General features: G+C 39.5%; 2 protein-coding genes across 4 annotated transcripts; one reads left to right on the top strand and one right to left on the bottom strand.

Moving 5' to 3' along the window:
- The first annotated feature begins 34 nt into the window (after positions 1–34).
- Positions 35–8,572, top strand: LOC108898487 (protein phosphatase 1 regulatory subunit 35). 2 transcript variants are annotated; one of them, XM_051073821.1, is made up of 6 exons: positions 35–255; positions 397–517; positions 1,377–1,492; positions 1,583–1,673; positions 2,924–3,244; positions 8,435–8,572. In XM_051073821.1, the coding sequence occupies exons 1-5, from the start codon at positions 40–42 to the stop codon at positions 3,226–3,228; spliced, it is 849 nt and encodes a 282-aa protein (XP_050929778.1). In that variant the 5' UTR covers positions 35–39; the 3' UTR covers positions 3,229–3,244; positions 8,435–8,572. The 2 variants fall into 2 exon arrangements, with proteins under 2 accessions (XP_050929778.1, XP_018553881.2); XM_018698365.2 differs by lacking the exon at positions 8,435–8,572 and adding an exon at positions 3,777–3,970.
- Positions 6,523–22,801, bottom strand: LOC108898488 (cytosolic phospholipase A2 gamma). Of its 2 annotated transcripts, none has more exons than XM_018698366.2 (14): positions 22,513–22,801; positions 21,933–22,043; positions 20,766–20,908; positions 18,524–18,710; positions 17,411–17,516; positions 17,177–17,317; positions 15,087–15,152; positions 14,779–14,919; positions 14,414–14,560; positions 14,225–14,308; positions 13,352–13,506; positions 10,879–11,050; positions 9,032–9,200; positions 6,523–7,156 (listed from the first exon to the last, which is right to left on the bottom strand). In XM_018698366.2, the coding sequence occupies exons 1-14, from the start codon at positions 22,624–22,626 to the stop codon at positions 7,138–7,140; spliced, it is 1,755 nt and encodes a 584-aa protein (XP_018553882.1). In that variant the 5' UTR covers positions 22,627–22,801; the 3' UTR covers positions 6,523–7,137. The 2 variants fall into 2 exon arrangements, with proteins under 2 accessions (XP_018553882.1, XP_018553883.1); XM_018698367.2 differs by lacking the exon at positions 6,523–7,156 and adding an exon at positions 7,194–8,523.
- Between the last annotated feature and the right edge of the window lie 1,773 nt (positions 22,802–24,574).

Here is a 24,574-nt window from a genome sequence, read left to right as displayed (position 1 = left end):
CTTTAAAGAGCCATTACACTGAAAATCATCAAACGTGTCATGTCTGTTGTTTCAGGAATGAGGAGTTCCTCCTCCCTCACCTCTCCTCCCCCCTCCCCTCACCCTGCCCCTCTTCCCCTCCTGTCCTCCTCTACCACTCTGACTGGTTGTCCTGAGCTTGACCTGTCTGTCACACTCAGCCCCACCCCCAAGACTGACCACTCACAGCTGAAGCCCCGCCCCCAAAGACAGACAGGGAGAAAAAGAGATACACAGGTGTGTGTGTGTGTGTGTGAGAGAGAGAGAGAGAGAGAGAGAGAGAGAGAGAGAGAGAGAGAGAGAGAATGATGATGATGATGATTGATGATGATGATGTCATCCTGTAGTCGTGTGTGATGATATCTTCCTGTACTGAAGGTGTGTTTTGAAGAGCCTGTGGTCGTCATGGATACACCAGAACCACATATCACACTGAGAAGAGATGGCCCACCTCAGCAGCCAATCAAAGGTCAGAGGAGGAGCAGAGGATGTCACCATGGTAACCAGACACTTACAACTCTTTTCTACCAAATTGGTTTTGGTTCTTGAAACCTGTGTCTACCTGTGGACTGCCTGAGTTTCCACCAGTTTTAATTATCATCAGTGCGGTGGAGGGTGTCGCAGAATTCACAGCAGAAGTAACCTACACAATGTGACACGTCTACTGATGTCATCAACGGTGTGCTCTTCAGGTTAAATAAGGCTTGCTATATTTGGGTTCTAGTTGGGACCAACGTCTGAGCTTCTGAACCAGTTTATTTTTGGTCAAGCTCAGGTTCTAAACTGGAGGCTGTAGAGACGGGGGGGGGGAGTCTCTCCCAGGCTGGTGATGGTGGTGGGCTCTAATACTGAGCAGGACCACAGCATAGCTACAGCCGTCCCCTGCTGTGAGGCTGAGGTCCATTGCTGATCACAAACTAATGCTAATTAGCCTTGAGTTGTTGTTTAATCAGTTTTTTTCCATTCTGGTTTTGGAAAGGTGGTTAAAATAGACAACACTCTCCACAGTCTCCAAGAATCTCATACTGCTACAGCTGCTCCATGATGAGAAGTTAAGGGTTTGACTCTTAACTAGCCAACTAGTGGATCATGTGACTGAATCAATTCAATTCAGACTCAACTGATTAGACATGATGTTGCAGATGTTCAGATCTGATCAGAACTGTTTGTTTATGTTTAGATCCAAACAAGAACTTGAATTTGGATGAATATAATTTAACACTGCACAACTTGAAATGAACTGTTGAAAGGTTATTTTATCTCTAAGTGGTCAAACACATCAGTTAGACTGTCTCTGTCACTGATTGATCAATAAAATGATCACTAACACAGATTCCTCTTCCTCTCCTCTCCTGGAGCCCCGAGACAGTGGGTGGAGTCTCCTGGTGCAGCGTCCAATCAAGATCCGGGCTGTCTGGAGAGGGCGGAGCTAAACACCACTCTGGCTCTGAAGGTGGAGCTTCAGTCATTGCAGGTTCACACTGTTCATCAGTATATTATCAATATGTCATCGCTGAGTCCATTAACAGCCAGTGACCATAGTAACCTGTCTGTTGTTCTGAAGGGTGCAGGGTTTAACTCCCAGAAGGCTGTTCAGGACATTCTGAGGACGTCAGAGAGGACCAAGAACCTGATCAACACCAGAGCTACTGAAGGTAACACACACACACACACACACACACACACACACACACACACACACTCTGCTCTGATAACAGTTTACAAACAGATAAAAAACAGATTCAACTGAGGTGTAGTATCATCACCATCTTTCATTCAGCTGAAATGATATAACCATGATGAGAAGGAATTATTACTGGATACAGCTGGCACTGAATGTGATGTAACAAGTGTAGACCGTATTCAACAGATTTTCCATCCCACTTTCCTGTTTTGAGCAGTATGAAGTTGAGCAGGTATAAAATGACATTCAGTGTGGTTAAAAACTCAGAAGTTTAGCTCAGTGAACTCTGATTTATCTGGTTTAAAACAATGCGTGCTGGTTAGACATTTTGTCTGACTTTTATTCTTCCTTTTTCACCTTTTTACTCTCTCCTGGTCATGTGGTGACCCATGTTTTTTATTCTCAAGTCTATGGTTCTCAATAAAACAGAAAAAAGTGATCTCTCCAAAATTGTTGCTCTCCATGTGTAACTTTTCCCCCATACACCTGAACACATCATACTAGATGTTTCATACTTGTCTTTTTGTTCTTCATACTTTTCTGGCCTGAAATGTTTAGATCAACATGTGTTTGGCTGAGTATGTATAGGCCTATAGGTTTACAAAGCAGTCTGACATATTAAATAATAAAAGCACAGAACAGCTGTGCAGGTTTCCCACAATAAGTTTGATATATTTGATGAATTTTGACAACAGCTGGTGAAGGGCAAACGCCCTCGCTCTGTCTTGCTGCCTCAAATGTGTCTTACTTGTCTGCAGTGGTTTTATACTCCACCCCAGCAGTCAGCAGCAGTTCATGTTGACCATCAAATCAGGCAAAGTCAGCTGCATCTTGAACGTGCTTATTGCTTCATGTGTACAGGCCCTGAGTCCTGACATCACTTCCTGTCCAGCTTCCATTCCAGTAGCGTGTGTAGCTCAATACAAGCCTTCATTCAGCATCTCTTTGATTGGCCCCTGAAAACCTGAATTGTGTTTCTGAGCTTCTCTTTCCATCCAGTTTGAGTTAGGGTTAGGATGGGTTTTGTCCTGAGATGGATTTTTCCTCCAGAGAACAAACTTGCGATGAGCCTCTGTCACAACAAACATCCACTGGAGCAAGTAGCAGTGACAAACCCATCAACTCAAAGCTGACTGACTGACAGTTTCTTACCATTAAATTAGTCTAGAGCATGAATTCAGAGAAGTTTCTCTCTCTCTGTCTGTCTCTCTATGTCTGTAGTAGTGAATGTCTCTCGCTCTCAGCTCCTCTTCACATCACTGGTCAGTGTTGATGTGCAGAAGGATCAGCTGATCAGCCAGATGCTGCAGGATAGGATGGTGCTGCCCATGCGCCCCCGCTGCAATGACAACAGGACAGCAGAGGGCCCCTCCCTCCTCCTCTTCATGTCATCTGACCTGCTAAGACAGAAGCCCCTCCCACCACAGGAGGAACCTGTCAACTACAGGCTCTGCCCATCACCACGGCCGGCCCATTTGACCTTTGACCTCTACAGACAACAGAGGCGATGGGAGACCATGCCCTGACTGTGACTGGCAGGAGGTACTGAGAATCTTATTGGATACTGTGATGCCCAGTGAATAATAATTAAATAATTTGTTTTTTAAATGATCTAAAACCTTAGTTTTTATTCTTCTTCTTCTTGTTTTTTGTGCAATAAAGTCTTTTCAAACACTGTCACTCTCTGATGATGTCATGACTAATCTTCTGCTCCAGGTCATCCAATCAGAAGGGTGATACAGAACAGAGGAATTACTACTGACAAAATACTGTGTGTCTGGGGTTAATGTACAGGAGCCCAAACACAAACAATAATAATTTAAATAGTGTTAACATGTATGTATACTTCAAACATGAAAAGCTGAGAAAAGAGACATAAAATGTTGAGACTGTTCACAACATATCTAATTCTCCATTGTCACAACTAAAGAGTTTACAATGTTAGAAATGTTTAATTCTGTTAACTTAGAATTTACCACTTTCTATACTGATTTTCCATTGCCACATTTTCTGGTGTAATTTTAAATTGTCCCAACTTAATGTTTTAAAGCCTATGTTTCTACAATTTCACCAGTCACCAGTCAGTCTGAACTGTGGGAGGAAGCTGAAGTACATGGATTGAACCCACACAAGCACAGGGAGAACATGCAAACTCCAGAAAACCAAGGTTCAAACCTGGAACCCTCTTGCTGTGAGGCAACAGTGCTAACCACTGCATCACTGTGCCACCCAAGGTGTCTATAAATAAATATAAACATCTAAAACTGATTAGTATCTGTGTCTGGGAGGACATTCTCTACATTGCTTGTTTAAAGCATTTAAACTTGAATTAACATCTTGACCAGGCCAAACACAAAAAGCTAAGTACTTTTTAGCTTTACAGTTTTTAACATTTTTAAGCACTTTCAGCTCATTGTAGTGCTTCCACATGCCAGCATGGTTGGCAGACCCAATAAATAAGGGCAAAAAAACAAACATTTAAAGAATTAAAAATAAAAGACCACAGCCTCCATTTTAACTTTGTAGAGAAAGATGGTAAGCTCCTGGGGATGTCCAGACTGGACTTCTCCAGGAAGCTAGTTCAGAAAGCTGTAGAATTTATGTCAAATGACCTCGACTGTATTTTGACATTGCCTCTTAACAAAGGTTTTGATGTGAGCATCCATTCTGCTGCTCTGTTAAGAGAGTTTTGGACATGTTTTTAAATGTAAAACCCATTTTCTGCTTTTACTGTTGAAAATTGGACTGATAATGCTTTGGAAACCGTTAATGTCAGAATGTTAAGTGAAACAGTGAATGCAGATTACATTTGTGGCAGGGGAGATGAGGATGGCATTTGAAACTGTGCTTGGAGGGCCCCCATTTAACAATGGCAGGACCCCAAAGGCTTCCAAGGCCTGAAACATCTGCCATCTATGATAGTTCTGGGAGAAAACAGTGAGTTGGATTATACTTACTTTACTTGGCTTCAGTTACCATTTGGCTTAGGGTCAAAGTCTGGAGCCACTCACAGAATCACAAGGTGTACTGTTTATATTTCAGAACGGCTGCTATATGTGCTTTATGATAAATATTATAATATATAGCTTCTACCTGTTTGCCTACAAAAATGGCCCTTGATGTTAAAGTCAGTTGAAGTGGCTGTGCAAGTATCTTTGTCAGCCTCCTCTGATCGAGTGAAATATCGCATTGTGCAATGAGGAGGATCAGTGGGCGTGTGGCATGCTGGCAAGTTAGCTTGAATAAATTTCTCCCATTTAGCAGCTTCCAGATGAAACTGCTTTGTTAAACCCCAACACTTGAACAAATACTGCTTTAAAAAAAAAAAAAAAAAAATCTAAATGACTCATCCATCTTTAAATTGTATTATATTCACTAACTGTCTGAATCTACAACTGCACATTGAGATATGTGTGTTATGTTTGGTTGATCTGCCTATTAGGTGGGTTGACAGCTGGAAAGCAAAACATGCTGTGACCACCCAGCTGTTAATCATTGCCAATGTCTGCTGCTTCTAGAAGTTCTTGATTGAGGTCCAGCTGCCACAGGTCAAAGTTCCAAAAACTACCCACACAGAGCTTTGTTCTCTCCGACATTGGGCGAGAGGCAGGGTATGACAGTAGGACAGATCACCAGTCCATCACAGGGCCAATATATACAGACAAACAACCAATCACACTCACATTATGAGTATAATGACTGTAAACAGCTAATTAATCCCAATAAAGCCTCCAATATGCTTTGAATTCCATTTATAGGGTATCCTATATCCTATCCAGGACTAAACTTTGGTCCTACCTCAAGCCAACAAGCAAGAAATCTTGGTGTGATCTTAAACTTTAATGCTTACATTAACTCTCTAAATTGGCTTTTCTATCACCTTAAAAACATTTCTAAGGTGCGACCATTTCAGTCTCTGAGTGATACAGACAAGCTGATTCATGCCTTTATATCAGGCAGGCTTGACTATTATAATGCTCTTTTATCTGGTCTACCTAAAAATGCTATAAATCGGTTACAGCTAATTCAGAACTCTGCAGCCTGAATGCTGACCAGGACCAGAAAGAAAGACCACATTACACCTGTTTTAAAGTCATTACGTTGGTTACCTGTCAGTTTCTGTATTGATTTTAAGATTCTTTTACTTGTTTTTAAAGCACTACATGGTCTTGCACCAGCTTACTTGTCACACATGCTTAAAACGTATGAACCAATACGCCTCCTTAGGTCCTCAGGTGCAACTCTATTAATTGTTCCTAAGTACAGGACAAATAGTTATGGTGAGGCAGCTTTAAGCTTTTATGCTCCAAGCTGCTGGACTAGTCTGCCTGAGGACCTGAGAAGCACTTTGAACTGTATTAACCTGTGTGAAAGGTGCTATACAAATAAAGTTTGATTGATTGATGTAGATGAATGTATCATTACACTCCTTACAGGAACCTTTGGGGTCGGGCTTACAATACGGAACATTTTGGATCCAGGAATTTTTTTACAGGCACCATTTTTATAAATCTCCAATTCCAGGTGCGTGCAACCTGTTTTCATCTTTCAGCACAACAATGAGCTGAAGCAAACAGCCAAGAAAACTGTCCTTCAGTAACCCAGACTTCAACCCCATTGAACATCTGTAGAGAGACCTAAAGATGGCAGTTCACAGATGCTTCACTGAATACTACTGTAAATGGGATAATTTCATTTTTGATTTTAAATGAATTTATAAAACATAATGTGCAAAAAGTGAAGGGGTCTGATTACGTTCTGAAGCCACTGTACATCATTACATTCAAACATTACAGTGAAGGAAGAAAAAGCAAAACACATTTTTGAGTTTGACAGGGACTTTACTATTCATACACTACAGACTACAGATCATCTATCATTACTAACCAACACAAAAGTGACAAAAAAGTAATCCACTGTAAATGTTTGTGAGGTCAGGCACTCACGTTGGGTGATAAGGCGTAGTTCACAATTGATGTTCTATTTGATCTTAAAGGCACTGGGTGGGGTTGAGTTCTTCAACAATCAACAGGGAAAAACTTTTCTTTATGAAGCTGGATTAGCGTAAGAGGGCGTTATCTTGTTGAAACAACAGGTTGAAACAAACCATGGTCACAAAGCCAGAATCAGAGAACTGTCTAAACTGCTGTAACACTGAGATTTCTCTTCGTGGGAATTTAGGCTCTGACTTAAAACATGCAAAATACAAATACTCAAACCTAAATAAGATACATGCTGTCACATATGTAATTGATATTTAAAGTAGTAAAAAAGACATAGCTTCTTTCTTGCATGCATTACATGATTATGTATTGCTCATGTGGCTGGGTCTGTCTGAGAACTGAGACTCTAAAGTCAGAGTCTGATTTATAATCATTATGAAACCACAGAGTGGTTCAGTTCATGCCAAACCAAAAAAGATTAGAATCAAAGCTTTAGTGTTGCAATGACTTCCTGGAAAGGAGAAAAAAGAGAAAAGGACATTAGGACGTTAGATTTCTGATAAGTCGGTTATTTATTCACCTGCCATCCACATCTCTCTCTCTGTCTCAGACACACAGTGATACACAGATATTGCATAAACTCCTTTTATTGAGTCCATTTTTATCCATCCATCTCCCTTCACACACACTGGTTCTCATGCAAGAACCAGTTGTACAAACAGATTTGTTCTTAAATAGCACTAATTAGCGACTTCAGACTACTTAGAGTTTTCTCTTAGGTTTGACCAATGTAATATTTATAGTAACTATTTTGCTATTCAAGTCAAGCTGTACTTTGGATTTTGTACTACAAATCAACTGCAAATATGACCAAAAGTGGTCCAAACCTATGAAGTTATTAACAGCAAGACTGCCTTTCTTCACATGCGGGAAATTCTTGTTTGCCTTAAGAATTTTATTGGTTTAATCTGAATTAATTATATATATATATATATATATATATATATATATATATATATATATATATATATATATATTGATTATAAATATGATGCCAATATTAATTAGAATTAACTATATCAAACTATAAAAAATATTATTCTGTTCACCATATCATAATCATCGTGGCTTTCCAATTTACTAAGAGTTTTAAAAAAAAGATTTTAGTACACTTAATTGGCATATTTCACCGAATGTAAAATGTAACTAAATAAGTTTGGCCAATTTAAAGTTGATTCAACTTTGAATATCTGTACCACTTGACTAGAGTGGATTGCTGACAATTACTCAACTTATTAAATTAAGTTTATAAAGTAGTTTGAAGAGACGTAATGTAAACTTGCTGTGTGTCTTCAATACATGTAAGTCAAGTCATGGTTGTTTCGTTCCATGATAATGAAAACAATGTTAACAAAAATTAATGTTAGGACTGAATCCAGTCCCAAACCTTGTACACTTATTATTTAACATGTCTAAGCGTTAAGCAGTTTTGTCAGTACAAAGTTAACATCCAAGGCTGGATGTTGTCTAACATCAAAATCACTTCTTTAAGTTTTATGTCAAATGAACTGAGAAAATGTAAAAGGAAAACAGGTCTGTATAATTACTGTCCATGTGACTAAACAGTTGATTTAACTTGATATCTTAAGTTTATTGAACTTGTTTTCTGAAGTTCAGTTAACATATTCTCTATCTACATGTAATTATATCTCATAAATACATGGTGCTAACTCGATATCCTCCCTTTCTCATAGTATTGTGTTCTTCCATCTCTTGTCTCTTTCTGCAGGTATTTCTGCCTCCGGAGCTGTAGAATCTGTTCTATGATGACAAGCCTCCTGCTGCTCCCACAAATCTGCTCAAAGCCTGCTGTTATACCTAATAATTAAATGAATAATTATTAGTACTACTTATAATATTATTGCTACTATTGTTATTATTGATAGCATTTTCTATCTCTACATGGAATCTGTATTATGCTATGTTCTTTTGTCCCTGTTCTTTACCTCCTTTTCTCCCCCTCCCCCCCCTCTCTCTCTTTCTCAACCCAACCGGTCGAGGCAGATGGCCAGTTCTGCTCAAGGTTTCTGCCTCTTAAAGGAAGTTTCTCTTTGCTACTGTCGCCTACTGCTGCTCATGGTGGGAAATGTTGGGTCTCTCTTTATAAATTTTATAAAGAGTATGGTCTAGACCTGCTCTAAATGAAAAGTGCCTCAAGATAACTTTGGTTGTGATTTATATAAATAAAAATTGACTTGACCTGACTTGACTTAATTATTTCTGATTGATTGCTGGAAAGAGATGTGAGATTCAGTTTTTGTCATGATTCTTTTATATCTACCTCTGCCTCTCTCACATAACACCCCTCTCACTCGCCCATCCTTACCTCTTATTCTGTCTGCGTAGAGCGGCCTTATTTATCTCTCTCACCAGAGTATCCTTGTTGTTCTTCATGTTAGCTTTCACCGTCTCTAACATAAACTCAATCTTCTCCTGGCTGAAGGCATACTGGAAGGTGGAGAACTCCTCCATCCTTGCTTTGAACTCCTCTGCATCTATAGAAGACATTTAAGACAAGTTGGACTCCAATTATGTGGCCCCCCTTTTCCATGACACCTTGCTAAAAGTATAAAGCAAAACTGAACCAGCAAGTAATAAGTAGCACAGCCAGTATATAATGTGTGTGTATGTATATAAATACAGTATATCAAGGTCTCTTCCCACTGTCTCCCACTGCACTGAAGCTTTAGTGTTGTCCCTCACTTGTAAGCTGCTTTGTGAAATGGCATCAGCCAATATTTTTAGTGAACCATTCTGCTACTCAAGTCAAGCTGTACTTTGAATTTTGTACTGCAAATCAACTGCATATTATTCATTTTAAAAAGGAATATTACTGTGTAGGTTCCTGCTAGCATGGCTTCAGACCCCTAACAGTGTCCATTTTCAGTGCTGTCAGTTACTCAAACACAAAACTAGCAAACATCCAAATCCAGACCATGGTGCACCTAGAAATAAGTTTGCAGCCTAAATGAATATGTACCTCAACTTTATTGGTACATAAATCAATTTATACATTCACCAGGTTGAGTCGCAGGCTACAGGACCATTATACATCCCTGCATGTAAGAAAATAGATTACTGATATATGATTTTCGCACCATGAATCATATTAGATTAAACCTGAGTAAAACAATGCTAGTTTAAATAGTCTGACACTTAGACCATGCGATAGATGTGAAATACAGCAACAAAAGAGATTGAGAGTGGCAACAATGGCTCAGCATAGATGTGGTCTGATTGTTAATGGCAAAGCCACAGTCTATAATATATTGACACAGCTAATGTGCCATCAGGCTGGTTCCATATCAGATCAATACCATTCACCATCCATCCATCAGTTATCTATACCGCTTATCTATAAGGGTCACCGGGGAGCTGAAGCCTATCCCAGCTGACATTGGGCAAGAGGCGGCGTACTCCCTGGACTGATACCATTGCATACCATTTCACTGTTATGTAAAAACAAGACCACAAGTCTACAGCCACACCAGTGGCTCTGTTGGGTGCAGCTGTACTTTGTGGTTAATGCTAATGTGAGCATGTTACCATGCCCATGGTATGTTTTGCGCAATGGCAGGTATGTTTTCTGTGTTTACTATCTTAGTTTTGCATTTTAGCATGCTACCATCTAACAACAACTAATTAACACTGAACACAAGGTAGCTGAGGCTGATGGGAATGTCATTAGTGACCAATATAAATCAAACACACAACTTCAAATGCTATTTTTAATTTCTCTCCGGTTTCTTATTTATGAAGTAATTGTGAAATAAGGCTTAGCTTCCACTGAGGGAAAAGGTCTCAAATTTACAGAAACATGCATTGTTCAGAGCAAACAGCAAGCAATGGCATCTATACAGGGCAGACAAAACAGAAAGAAAAACATTTACACTGCCCTGTTAATTCTATTCACAAAATGTGTCCATACTGCTTAATACATTAGACAAGTAAAAATACAAACACAGTTTCCTAGCTAACCTATGGATAACCCACACTGCTGCTTTAACGTTGTTTTGTTGCATAGGCTAAATTATTAGCAACTTGTTCACCAAAAAATTCTGTTTCCTTTTTTTCTGTCCATTGAAATTTACGTTTATGCTTGTCTACAGGGCAGTTCTGCCTTTGAGGAGAAAACTCACTAAAAACAAATCTGCAACTGTATGTGCAACAGACCTTTGCAGTTCTGTCTGTTGAAGAGTGGCATGTAAATGATCGTGGGCTCCTTCTCTTTTCCCTCGAACACGTAGCAGTCCTTTGGCCAGTCTCTCTCCTCCAGGATTTTGTTGTCTATCTCTGGGAAAGGCTTCCTCACTTCAGTTGCATAGTCTCTGGCAAGAGTCAGAGTCTGTGAAGAGTGCAGAGGGTGAACAGTGTTTCAGACTTTTTACAGTTTTACAGAATATGGTCACCCAAGGTACATTACATTACATATTTACCATGTTCACATATCTGTTGAGCCTAGCCTGTCCATTCACAACTTGTGGGACAGCAGCGCCTCTGAATGACATTTTGTATCAGCTAGAGATATCAAGAATTTGCACGTTCTTCCTGTGCCTGCGTGGGTTCTCTCTGGGTGGTCTGACTTCCTCCCACAGTCCAAAGACATGCAGGTTAATTGGTGACTCTAAATTGCCTGTAGATGTGAATGTGAGTGTGAATGGCTGAATGGTCTATATGTGTTGGCCCTGTGATGGACTGGTGATCTGTCGAGGGTGTACCCCACCTCTTGCCAAAAGTCGGCTGGGATAGGCTCCAGCTGCCCCGTGACCCTTAATGGATAAACACTATAAATAATGGATAAATAGATGGATGAAAGACTCATATATAGAGAACATATGGGAAAAAATTTAAGTAAATGTGAGAAGCTCATAAATATTATAAGGTTCCTGGCTGAATCCGGGGAAGAGATAGAGTGTCCAGAGTGCAGGTTTATTGTTGGGTCAGACTGGTGTTGTACAGTCTGATGGCTGTTGGAATGAATGACCTGTGGTAGTGCTCCTTTTTGCACTGGAGATGCAGCAGTCTGTTACTGAAGGAGCTACTCAGGTCTCCGTGCAGGGGGTGCAGGGGTTGGGAGGGGTTGTCCATGACAGGCGTCAGCTTGGCCAACATCCTCCTCTCACCCACCTCCTCAGTGGAGTCCAGAGAGCAGTCCAGGAAAGAGACGGCACGTCCACTGCATAAAAGATGGCAGAGGCCACCACAGAGTCATAAAAGGTCTTTAGCAGTGACCTGCACACTCCGAAGGACCTCAGTCTTCTCAGCAGGTGGAGACAACTCTGGTGGGTGGAAGAAGGGATTGACTAAAGTTGATGTATGCACAATTTCATTATCTGCCTTGATGGCACTGGAAGATGGGGAGGGAGCAGAGCCATACCAGTGGCGGAGAACTTAATAACGGCATGTAATCTGGAGAGGTAGGAAATGAATACAGGTTTTCTATGGGTACCAGCACATGTCGGTGTTGAGGGCAATGAGGTGGCAGATAGGATAGCTAGGGCAGGTTTAGGCAGGGACAATGTGGATGTACATGTGCCAGTTGGCAGAATGGAGCACTGCAGCATTATCAATGAGAGACTGGTTCATCAATGGCAACAAGAGTGGGATGCAGACAACAGAGGGAGAAAGCTAATAACATCCAGCCATAGCTAAACCTGGAAGAAAAGTGACTATTCCTAGGAAGTTTAGATCAAAATTCCAAGAATAAGGCTGGGACATTGTGGACTAGCAAGTGGATTAGTGCTAGTTGGGAAGCACAGAGATGGCAATTGTGAATGTGGAGTCCTGGAGTCACAGTAGCACATCTTGATGCATTCCCTTCTCTATGCTGGGGAAACAAGGATGTTATTCATAGCATTAGGCAACCTGGGAACACCCAGCAGTTCTAATGGAAAACTCTCAGAGAGCTTCAGAATGAGAGTGTGTCCAAACTTTTGACTGGTCACTTTAGATTTCAGATGGCAAAAGGAGCAATAACATAACACCCATGGGAGGCAGCAATGCACTAAACCATGCCTAGTCTTCTGATAAAGAAGTTTTCTCAAAGGCCAAAACACTCTAGCTCAGGCTTCTGGGGCTACATGTAGGCCCCTCTATTGTTCTGCTTTCAGCACATGGCATGAGATCCCAACCTGTGTTCACAAGTTAATTTATAACATTGTTCATGCAGTTAGCCTTAGCTGGAAATTACATCTGTGGTGTGCGTTTTCCTTTTGTTGTAGTGGTCAAAGGTAAACTGACTTTATTGATCACAGGTATACTCACTTCTGTTACATTATTTTCAATGTATAATACTGTATTATTTTAATTAACAAGACTAAATACCCAGTGTTTCAACCTAAAATAAAAGAATAATTGTTTAATTAATCGTATTTTGATCATTTTTAATCATTTAACATTTTATTGATATTGCACAGCAGCATGCTCAGTTTTGTTTTTGTATACTGTATATGCAGGTACAGGGCAAGTGAAACTTATTTGTTAGTTCTCATTTTTGACCAGCAACCATAATTTTTTTCTAACTGAAATGACAGATTTTATGAGCTATAGTTAGCTAACAGTGCTAATGTTATGGTTTAAAACACTGCCCCTGGCTGCAAGTGCACACACACACACACACACAAAACACACACACTCTTTACAGTACCTCAAACATGTTTCCAGCGCTGAACTCTGGTGCAATCATGAGGTCAATGTCTCTCTTGTCCCCCAGAAATGGAGGGTACGCTACATTAATCAACAGCCCAGCATCCACCAGATGTAATTTTTCTTTAGATTGAAGGCAAGGTGGAATGGTGAGACCTGACCAGCAAAAGAAATTTTTTAGTGATTTTTTTAAAATCACAATTTAATACCACCTTTAAAAGCAAATCTGTTTTTTATTTATCATTTTCTTCTTTGTTTGTTTCTCATGTGAACTATGTCCCTTGGCAATGTTTTATAATTCCTTGAGGGGTCATCATGAAATAAGGAAAAGTCTCTTTCAAAAAGGCTTTCAAGTAAGTAGTTATATATTCATCCAGTAGACACAGAGTAACTTAGCCTTGACTTGTGTTAGGACACCTTAGCAATATAAATTCAATAATCATACTCTTTATCAAACTCCTCTGCAAAAACTCTTTAGCTGCTAAATGCTCCACTATGTTCACCAGCTAGTTGCTAACTTTGGTGATGTGTGAAGAGTGCACTGTGTGAATTTGAGTTCTTTCACTGAAAACAGCTGAAAACAGTAAAATGACACTGAAATGTTTTGTAGAGCTAAGGTCAACTGCTATCTTTGGCCTCATCACAGTGATTGTTATAGGTCTTGTTTGCTTAATTCATATTCAAAACTGAAATGTAAGAATGACATGAGAATAATATCAATCTGAATATCTTAACTTTCTGCAAGAAAGCACAACTGTATTATCCAAAATGTCAAAATATCCCTTTAATACAAAAATATTGATCATAGTAGTTTTAAAGACAAAGAATTTCCTAAATCAATTCTTATTGTTGCTGAAGAGGTCTGTCTTCTCACCTTGATATTGGTACAGGAAGTTTTTTGTAGTTCCCCACTCCCATTTCAAAATCAGGGGAAGAACTTGCTTAGTAAGCAGAGACACTGGGGGAAAGACATTGAAAAGGGGCATTTCCATCTCATTTAAATCTCTTAAATGAAATGCATCTGTTGTCAGTAATATTGACCAGTTTGGATGTTTACACTGACCATGTGTTTTGAAAGCTCCATCCTCCAGACTTTGGCTCCAGGTCTCTACTGCTGCCAGCAGCTCCAGACTCCACTGCTGAAAAATACTTTTTCTTTCCTCCAAACTCTTGGACTCAAGCAAGGCAGACTCATTCAGAGTTACCTTGTCTGGAAAAGATAAGAATCTAATGGACACTGTAGCTCTTTCAATCAGACATGTCTGAGTCATTCTTTTATCACAGGTGATAAAATATGATAGCTGCAATTTCATGAATTAGCTTACAGCTAAAAACAGCTGGATTTAACAAATAACTAGTAAAACTAATATTATACTATTAGGCCAATGTAATAGTAAAATATTTGAGCAGGATCATCATTACCACAACCTGTTAGTGTTTTCTGCAGTTTATTCAGTTCAGACAGAGCAGTAGGATCATTAATGGTACTTCTGGTCAGGACCACCAGTTTATCAATGGTTCTGTATATGCGCAGGTATTCCTCAGCAGCACTGTCTACTTGCCCAGGCACTGAACCAAACACACACAGAGAGCAAGTGTGTAAGATAATACATCCAACTCACACGAGCAAGGAATAAACACTACCATGAAGCTACTTCTTGCACTTCAACCAGAGATTTATCCCTGGAGCTTATAAAAATACATTTGGGCATGTATGAGAATGTCATTGTGATTACCATTCAGCCAGGGAGGGATGAATTCTCTGATAACCTCCTCATGAGCCAAAGCACAACCTAGAATACCTGCACAGTTTGAACACACATGTACACACACAGTTTGAAAATGAGGACTGATTTGCATGCATTATCAACATGACCAATTATACATTGATAGGACTCTCAAAGCATAATTTTCTGATATACTGTACAATGACAAAAATGTACTTCCTGCACCTTTAAAGGACCCCAAAATGTAAACTTAGCGCAAAAAGTAAGGAAATTTGTGTTTGGTAGATTATTTTTTTTGTTGTAACAATGCTTCTTGGCAATAAATCTTATACCCTTGGAAAGCCTCTTTATTACCCTTTTAAATGGTGCCACATTTGTAAGGAAGATGCATTTGTGGGATGAGCAGCAGAGCTGAGTATGTGGGTCATGCTCATGAAAAATTTGCCAAATCTTCTCTGCCAACGCCAAACTGCTTATTCTGCCATTGACCCTTGTTTGGTGTTTGGTGGACTGGATGATTGAAGTTTGAAGAAACAAATGGCAATTTAACAATTTATTCATTTAACAAACAGGAGCCTCAGTAGCGTGTGAAAGAACCATACAGAGCCACAACAGCCTGGCACCTCCTCCTCATGCTGGTCACCAGCATTTGTCGCAAGTCAACCAACGTGGTTGTGTTGGTCACTCTGGCACGAACAGCACACCCAAGCTGATCCCACACGTGTTCAATGGGGTTGAGGTCAGGACTGCTGGCAGGCCACTCCATCCTCTCCACTCCCAAATTCTGGAGGTTGTCTCTGATAAACCCCGCTCTGTGGGGGCGAGTGTTGTCATCTTGGAGGATAGAGTTTGCTCCCAGACTGTGGAGATATGGGATTGCCACTGGTTCCAGAATCTCATCTCAATATCTCTCTGCATTGAGATTGCCTCCAATGATGACAAGCCTTGTTTTTCCAGTGAGGGAGATGCTGCCTGACACCATCACACTGCCTCCACCAAAAGATTCTCCCCATCTTCTCCACACTTTAACCCTATGATCCAACTGCCGTAGGCAGAATCTGGACTCATTGCTGAACATAACGTTCCTCCACATGTTCAGGTTCCAGTGCTGCTCATCCCACAAATACATGTTCCTTACAACTGTGGCACCTTAATAATAATAAACAGACTTTCCAAGGGTATAAGATTTATTGCCAAGAGGCATTGTTACAACAAAGAAATAATCTACCAAACACAAATTTCCTTACTTTTTGTGCTAATTTTATTTTGTCAGTTAGCTTTGTACCCTGGGTGATGGGATTCTACATTATCATACATTAGTCTGTCAAACAGTTGGGTTACTTCAAATAAGAGATTTCTGTATTTGGTCTTTCTAAGTGTTCAGAGTGCAGTCTTCCCACTGAAATGGCAGTAGTATTCCATATTCAATAAGTACTCAGACCCTTTGCTGTGACAAAAAATGATTGAATGTTTGGCCTCAATTTCAAGCACGTCTGAAGGAAACCGGACACCACTTATCACCTGCCCAATAACGTCCTAATAACATCTCTTTGGAGAGCTGAAAACAGCTGTCCACCAACAGTTCCATCTAACCTGACAGAGGTTGAGAGATCCTGCAGGGGACTGGCAGAAAATCCACAAATATAAATATGCAAAGTTTGTTACATCATATCCAAGGAAAATAAAGGCTATAATCACTGCAAAAAGTGTACTGACTAAGGGGTCTAAATTCTTATGTCAACGTGATATTTCAGTTTTTCCTTTTTGCTAGATTTGCAACAATTTCTAAAATTCTGTTTTTGCTTTGTCATTATGAGGTATTGAGTGTGGACTAATGACAGAAAAAATAATTTAAATAATTAAGGCTGCAGCACAAGAAAATGTGCACCAGCACCAGTAGGTTCTTGTTGATCAGATTTGTTAAGAATTCCTATGGCTATCTTTTTAACACGTTACAGATTTTTACATTTCAAAATAAAAGCTCTTGCTCTGCTGTAAACTCCAGCTTTGGTTTTCACATCTTTGGTTATTGTACTTCCTTCTTGTTCTTACGTTCTGCTGTCTTTATCACATAACCTGCTCAACCTGTAAACACACACCTTGTAGTCTTACCATGTCCATCTCTGGGGTCACCTCTAGCAGCTCTCCACTTTGGAATTTGCTGCCCAAAAGAGATGTTTCAACAAAGACACCCATCTCTGTGAATCCAGCTTCATGAGGGCTCACCTCAAACCATTTCCCTACGAGACAGAGAGTTTATTTGACAGTTACTGTAATTCAGATGAATGACTCATTTAGGCTCTAATGTGACATGTGCATATGCATGTGTGTACCTTCTATAGGCCCGTCTGAAAAGCATTTCTTCTCGATGGCGCTATAAATGGGGTAAGGGTTTGTGGCATTCCTACTGGCCTCATCTGAAAGATGCCGCAGGTCCATCTGATGAAAAACATGATATTTCTCTGAAGGACTGCCAATATAATCACTGTAACAAAGCATGTTGTATTTCAAATAGGAAACATTAGGAGTTAAAATGTCTGTGAAGGTTCTCAGTCATCCAGGTTATGATAGTCTTAAGTGCTGAAGTTGAAGGCAACTGAACTTCTTTTTGGTTTCTTGAGGCTGTTTCACCTCTCATCTGAAAGGCTTCCTCAGTTCTTTCAGCTCTGGTTGGGGAGTCCCAGGTATTTAACCTCTTGGAGGTTCTTGGAGAAGAGTCATTAACCCACCCTGTTGTTATGTGAGTCGTTAGGGTCACAAAATAAATTAAATCGCCTGGGTAGGAATCTCAAGAACACGTTGTAGGTGGCTGATAGCTGGTGGCTTAAAGAACATCCATCTTGTAAAGAACATGTCGTAAAGAACGTCCATTTTGTAAAGAACGTGTCGTAAAGAATGTCCATCTGTGTTTAAAGATGGACATCCCAGAAGGGCATAGATGGCCTAATAGATAGCCTCTTTAACCTCTTTCAAACCATCTGTCCTCTCTATCCAAAATATGGACATTATTGTCCTTGAAGGAATGTCCCTTCTGTTTTGGTAAATGGTAAATGGACTTGTATATAGCACTTTTGTAGTCGTATCGATCACGCAAAGCGCTTTACACTATGTGTCACATTCACCCCATTCACACATACATTCATACAGCGCTTGCTCTATGCACAAAGTGCTCTAACACATCCACACCCATTCACACACTGATGATACACACATCAGGGGCAACGTGGGGTGCAGTATCTTGCCCAAGGATACTTTGACACGGACTGGAGAAGCCAGGGATTGAACCGCTGACCTTCCGATTAGTGGGCCGTTCTACCTCCTGAGCCACAGCTTCTCCACTTTTAGATGTAGATGAACCTGAAATATCTTCAAGAAACCAAAAAGAAGTTGCCTTCAACTTTAGCACTTAAGATTAGGAGTGAAAGTGTGTCTTTTCGCCCTAGAACCTGTTTCATGATCACAGCAGAAGTTAGAACAGCCCAGATATCAGCGAGAGAGAAGTGCTCCTCTTTTGCCCTGTCACCCAACCAGGCCAGAACCTGCTCCAGCTCGACCCCAGGACCTGATAACCTTGACACTGCTCTGTCCATGTTGGTGCTCCACTGCGGGTCACTGTACAGGGAGGACATGGACCTATCAGAGGAAGACAGGTACAGAGGTCAAGAGAAATCATCATGAAGCTGAGTTGTCTTTTTTGGCTACCAGGTCACAAAGATGTGACCCCTGACTCTACATATACCACTCTAAGCCAGCTTGCCAGTTCCCATATCCAGATGGGTTGCAAATCCCCACTTTTGGCTATGCAATTATTTTTTTGTCACATTTGCGTTTGGCCATGGTGACAGCAATGCTGGTTGGTTGACTGGTCAGTTTGTTCACCACTTCAGTCCAGTCCAGACTGAAATATTAACACAAATATTGTATGAATCCTCCTGACTTTGGTTGACATTTCACTTAACACCACCTGCAGGTTTTCACTTATCCAGCTCAGTATATACATCTACAACATGGCTTGACTTAAAATTTGGTTGACATATTCACTGTTCCCAGGCAATATATCCGTAATGAATTTGGTGATTCATTAACTTTTCATCTAGCACTATTACTGGGTCAAAATTTTTGTTTGGTTTATGACCAAATAACAAAACCATCAGCCTAACAGCACCCAGCTTGCAAAATTGTTTTGGCTCAATTGCGTGTACCAGAACAAAAACACAAGTCTAACAACTAAGCTTCAAGTACACCACAAGTGCCAGACTGGGCTCATTACCAGCTCTGGCTGTGAGCCAGAATGGCTTATTTTGTTAATTTCCTGCCACTTCCCCCATGCCAACCCTTCCCACAGATGCAATAACTGCTCTTTTATTATATTACATAATTTACACTTGAGTACCCACATTCTCATGGACACACAGGAAGAAATTAACCATCCAACATGAAGCAAGAGCCTAGAGAAACTTCAGCTGCAAGTGAAACAAAATCCATAAACTTGCATAAACTGCAGTGGTACGTTTAGTTCAAGTCCAGAAATTGCAAGTAAAAATCCAACAGCAGGCTGCAAATCACATTCACTTCCTCAGTTCAGACCAGACACTTGAACCTGAGGGCATGCATACTTGAAACACAGCTGTTCACGTGCACTCCATATGTGATGAAGTTATACCACTGGATGGTCAAAATACTTCAAAGTAATTGATTACATTTTCTAGATACAAGTAATATAAATACTGCCCTTCTTTCCATTCATGTCATATGTGACAAATGACGTGGTGGAATGCAGGATTTGCATTACTCTTTCTGATTGAAACCCCTGCTTTAAGAGCTAACTGGCTGCAAATATTATGGAAGTATAAACTTGCTTGCAGATGTCATAGTTTAAAAAGTCAAAGTCTTGCTCTAATCAGTCAGGCTACTGAAGTCATATAGCCAAAATTACTAAATATGTTACCTCACTAACCCCATAATCTAGCTTTGTAGTATACTTCATTAATAGATCTCATCCACATTTTAAATTGGATGTAAAGTTTAAGATTTTCAAGCACTCACTTTGGCCTCAATGCCAGAACCCCATTCATTGTTGTAGAGCAAACAACAAATGGCCTGACATCATACATTTTTAGGTCTTCCCTTCAGTTTCTAACTTGTCTAACTTGAGGTGACTGCTAACAAATGTGAAAAAAGGTCAGGTTATCCTACAAATGAACAATTGAACAACAAATTAATTTGAAATATAAAAGTACCTCTCACCTCTCACAACAACAATCACAACATTTAATATTGCGGCTGTCAATAATAAAGATGGCTTCTTCATAAAACAGGATGATTATCTTACCTAATCATCCTTACCTAATCCTTATCTTACCTAAAATAACCTTTGTTTTCAACTTCAATATTCCAAAAGGATGAGATAATTAATTTGTCATTCAAGATAACAGGATTAAAAAGATTGCAACTATAGCTTCTCTTAGCTTCCATACTATATCAGTGTAGTTTGATCACAACTATACACACTGCGTCCTCCTTTATCGGATAGATAGATAAAATAGACTTTTTTCAAAGCTGCAAGGTCAAGGGCCTTTCTTATGGGCACTTTACTGGTAGCTGTTAATCATCCATGACCCATTCATGTGGTCAGATTTCATTCATTCACAAACATGATTTTATGTGTATAAGTGTGCTTATTGTTACCATGTTGACCCAGAAACTCCTCCCAGGTAGAGCAGAGTGTCCAGCAGACCTTCCTTTTCCATCTGATAGAGAAAACCCACCAGACCCACAGCTGCCCTCTGACCCCCACCTGACGCCAGAAGAGCAATGTGGGGAATAGAATCCTGGTTGGAGAAATGATGGAGAGATGGTAAATTTGACAGCTGTTAAGCTAATTGCAGGGAACAGTAAGCTATAAGAAAATGTCTTTATTTATTGATTGATTTATTTAGTATAGTCCATTGTTAGGGTTGTTTTATTTAGTGATCATCAGGGTTATTAGTGGCATTTCAAATCTCTGTTCTATCTTAAGTAGTATTAGCAGATCCAGTAGCTGCTCTTCTGTGCACTTGAAGTAATATTTTACTGATGCATTGTAGCAATGAGGAGTTTACACAGTAGCTCATGATTTCATTATGCATCTTGGTCATTGTCATTTATTTTTATGTTTATTTTTATGTTTATGTTTTCTAGTTTCACTCCTATTCAGACTGTACACGAAGGTGCTGCTCAATAAAGCGACAGGCATTTGGAAGCAGTATCCTGACTACTGATTGTATCCGTTTGAATGGAGTTTGGCTTACTGCTAAAAAAAAATTAAAAATTGGCTATATTATACACTTTAGCTCCAATGCATGACATGACTCTTAACTCATGGCGCATAACAAAATTTTGCTTAGGGCCCCAGTTTGACCAGGGGCAGTCCTAACTGTTTCATTGTCAGGGGCTGTGGGAAAATTGAAGTTCAAATCTTGTTTTACCAGTGTTTTTCTTTCTTTTTTTCCTATGTAGCACAGTGCAATCACTCATAAAATTGTAAAGGACTTCAGTGCTTCATCATGTCAAATTGCAATACATTTTTTCAGTTTCACAAAATGCATATTGTCATGTTTTCTGAATCGTGATGCATCATGCCTACTCTGTCAGTGTCTAAAGCCCGCACAAAAGTTATTGTAAGACTTAAAACAATGTTAATACAAGTCATGGAGGACATAGACATGTATGTTATGTAAAAAAAGGCCAACACATTAAAAACATCTAAATAACATTTGTAATATAAATCATTCCCAAAGAAAAATAAAAGAAACAAACAAAAAAAGAGATACAGAAATTTGGTCTGTCTTAAAGTGTGAGCACTTTCTTTCTTACAGCAGTACAGTTGATTCCCAGGCTGTTGAGTGACTCCAGAACTACAATTTTCCTCCTGTCAACATACTCTTGTTCACCAGCACACAGAGAGTGGGAGTGACGGATGAGTTTCTGGAAACGAAATAAACTGATTTCAAGTGAACATGAAGTAGAAACTGAGTGTTTATGTTTAATTTTGAATTTAAACTTTTTTCTTCTTTTTTGAAGAAACTATGAAAAAAGGTACATTTAAATTTATCCTAGAGTTAAATCTGAACTTAAATTTGAAATGTGCTACAGTATAATACACATACTGTATTGTGTTCACGTGCATGCTGCTGCAATAATATAATTTTAAGTGAATTAACGTGCAAATATGCTTTTTTACAATATTCACAGTAGGATTGATACAGATATATTGATATAGATTATATTTCATACTTGTTGCCATGACAGTCAGTGAAGGTCTATAGTCAAATACCTAAGCCAAATGGTTGTTTTTGTTTTTACATGTTTTTGTAATGTACAGATATATGCATTATATGGGTGGCACATCATGCTACTAATATACATCTTAAATCCTTTTCCATGCATCTCTCACCTCTGAAGCTGCCTCATTTCCCTCTGTGTTGTCCACTGCTTTTGTCAGAGTGCCTGAAGTCAAAAGGCAAAGGCGAATCAACAAGACTAACAAACCTGCATTTCCAGTCTGCATGTCTGGATGTGGAAACAACCCGCAATGTCAATTAAAATGCTGAAGTTACATCCACACTGTAGTGAAAATTGTGCCTTCTCTAACTTCTCCTCTCTCATAGATACCTAATCTCTCTCTCACACACAAATAAAAATCTAACATACACACTTGCTGATCTCTACCATGTGTTGGCTACAGAGGGAGGGATTTCTCAATATGTACCAGATGTCAAACTCAAAACAAGTTGAAAAACAAGAAGTTGAAAAAATGACAATGCTGGAATCACAATCCAACCAAAGTACATAAATGAATCACATACAGGTGTAATATGTAACATTACACACATTAAAATATTTAAAAACAACAACATGTGTCAGCATTGTACTGGGCTCAAAATTAACTTTGTATCTAGTTTTCAGTCACATTTTTAGATACTGTTTTTGATCATGGTAATTTTTTAACTATATCAATTTTATTTTAACCAGATGAACCCTTGACCCTTCCACTCCTAAAAACCTCTTGGATGTCTGGATTATAAATGATCAAAGAAGCTCAGTAAGCTTTAATTGCACCTCAGCTCATAGCCCCTTCAAGACAATTTCTTTATGTGAAACTTATAATACATATTATGTGTTTTTTTTTCTTCCAGAGTCAGTATGGACGTCCAAGGGTTAAATAACAATAGAAGTCACCAGCAGGAAAGAGTTGCAAAAATTCGTCAGTTTCACAAATTTCTACCAGAGGTTCACGAAGGACTTAAGCTGTGTTGCTGTCCCATTCACCAAACTCACAAAATTCTCCTCCTCTTTTCAGCAGCGCCTCAGCTGATGCATTCAACACAACTTGGTGCAGTTCTGTTCAGATCAGAAACTATATGCCTTCTTCTCTCCAGTTGAGAAGAATTATGATGTTAGTAATTGTGGGCTGCTGTCAGCTAAATTCTTGAGGAGTGGAGTCACTAGCTGGAAGGAGCTGAACAGGCCTCTGTGGTTTGAACGAGCCACAAAAACCTGGCTTTCATCCAGTCCGTTAAGAAGGTGACAAGCATGTTAGGATTTATTCTTCAGCCGGCTTAATTAACATTCACCTATGATCCTGGGTCCTGTAATGTCAAGCCAGATGCAGTTTGCAGTTTGTTTGTGAGGAAGCTAACCCCAATCCAGATGCCATTATACAGCTGTTTGGTGGCAAAATTGACCTGGGAGATAGAGTCTGTGGTAACAGATACCCAGATACCTTCAACCTGATCCTGGTACTGGTCCTGCTATTCATCTGTTTGTCGCAGACTTTGTGTCCAGGTCCAGCAGTGGGTCCACATGTCCTGTTTCTCCTACCATCCCGGGATAAACAGAGCCTTGACCTTACTGAAAAGACACTTTGAGTGACTTACACTTAGGCCTTATATTAAAGTTCATCTTAATGATGTCTCAAAATAGTACAGTTAGTGCAGCTGTATTTCAGCATGTCTTTAGTAACATTAATGATATATCATTAGCACAAGTACTTTCTTAGTACATCAACGGTAGCATACTTGTAGTACAGTAATCATGAGCTTTGACAGTACAACTATGTGTACTTAAATTGAGTGTAGTTAAATGTACTTTTCTTACCCTTGTTTAGTACATAGAAACAACAAACAACCTCATAAAACTTTCATCAACATGGATCTCTTAATCCAGGAAAAGTTCTTGCATTACTGTTTACCCAGTTCACAAAAACAAAAGAAATATAAAGTATGCCTGTACTGGCCCACTAACTGCACCTAACAGCATTACAAAACTGAATTTATTACAGAACTTGGAAACTATAGCATATTAATGGTCCACCAAAAAAGAAAGCAAACAGAAAATAAAAAACAAACAACTTGTTTCTGCTTAGCGTATCTTTTTTAACACAAAATTTTCATTGTTACATTTTCTTTGCATGACTGCTCTCATATCAGACACACTTGTTCCTGGAAAGTCAGCAA

This window comes from Lates calcarifer, linkage group LG11, assembly GCF_001640805.2.
Source record: "Lates calcarifer isolate ASB-BC8 linkage group LG11, TLL_Latcal_v3, whole genome shotgun sequence".
NCBI lineage: Eukaryota > Metazoa > Chordata > Actinopteri > Centropomidae > Lates > Lates calcarifer.
Note: the sequence above shows the minus strand (reverse complement) of the source record. Positions and strands in the feature narration are given on the sequence as shown.

Excerpts from the sequence above, each read along its gene's own strand:
- LOC108898487 (XM_051073821.1), top strand. The coding sequence starts at position 40 with ATGTCTGTTGTTTCAGGAATGAGGAGTTCCTCCTCCCTCACCTCTCCT. Across the intron at positions 518-1,376 it reads GAGCAGAGGATGTCACCATG|CCCCGAGACAGTGGGTGGAG; the intron begins GTAACCAGACAC and ends CCTCTCCTGGAG. Across the intron at positions 1,493-1,582 it reads TGGAGCTTCAGTCATTGCAG|GGTGCAGGGTTTAACTCCCA; the intron begins GTTCACACTGTT and ends GTTGTTCTGAAG.
- LOC108898488 (XM_018698366.2), bottom strand. The coding sequence starts at position 22,626 with ATGCAGACTGGAAATGCAGGTTTGTTAGTCTTGTTGATTCGCCTTTGC. Across the intron at positions 11,051-13,351 it reads GCGCTGGAAACATGTTTGAG|ACTCTGACTCTTGCCAGAGA; the intron begins GTACTGTAAAGA and ends CACTCTTCACAG. Across the intron at positions 9,201-10,878 it reads CAACAGACAGAACTGCAAAG|ATGCAGAGGAGTTCAAAGCA; the intron begins GTCTGTTGCACA and ends TGTCTTCTATAG.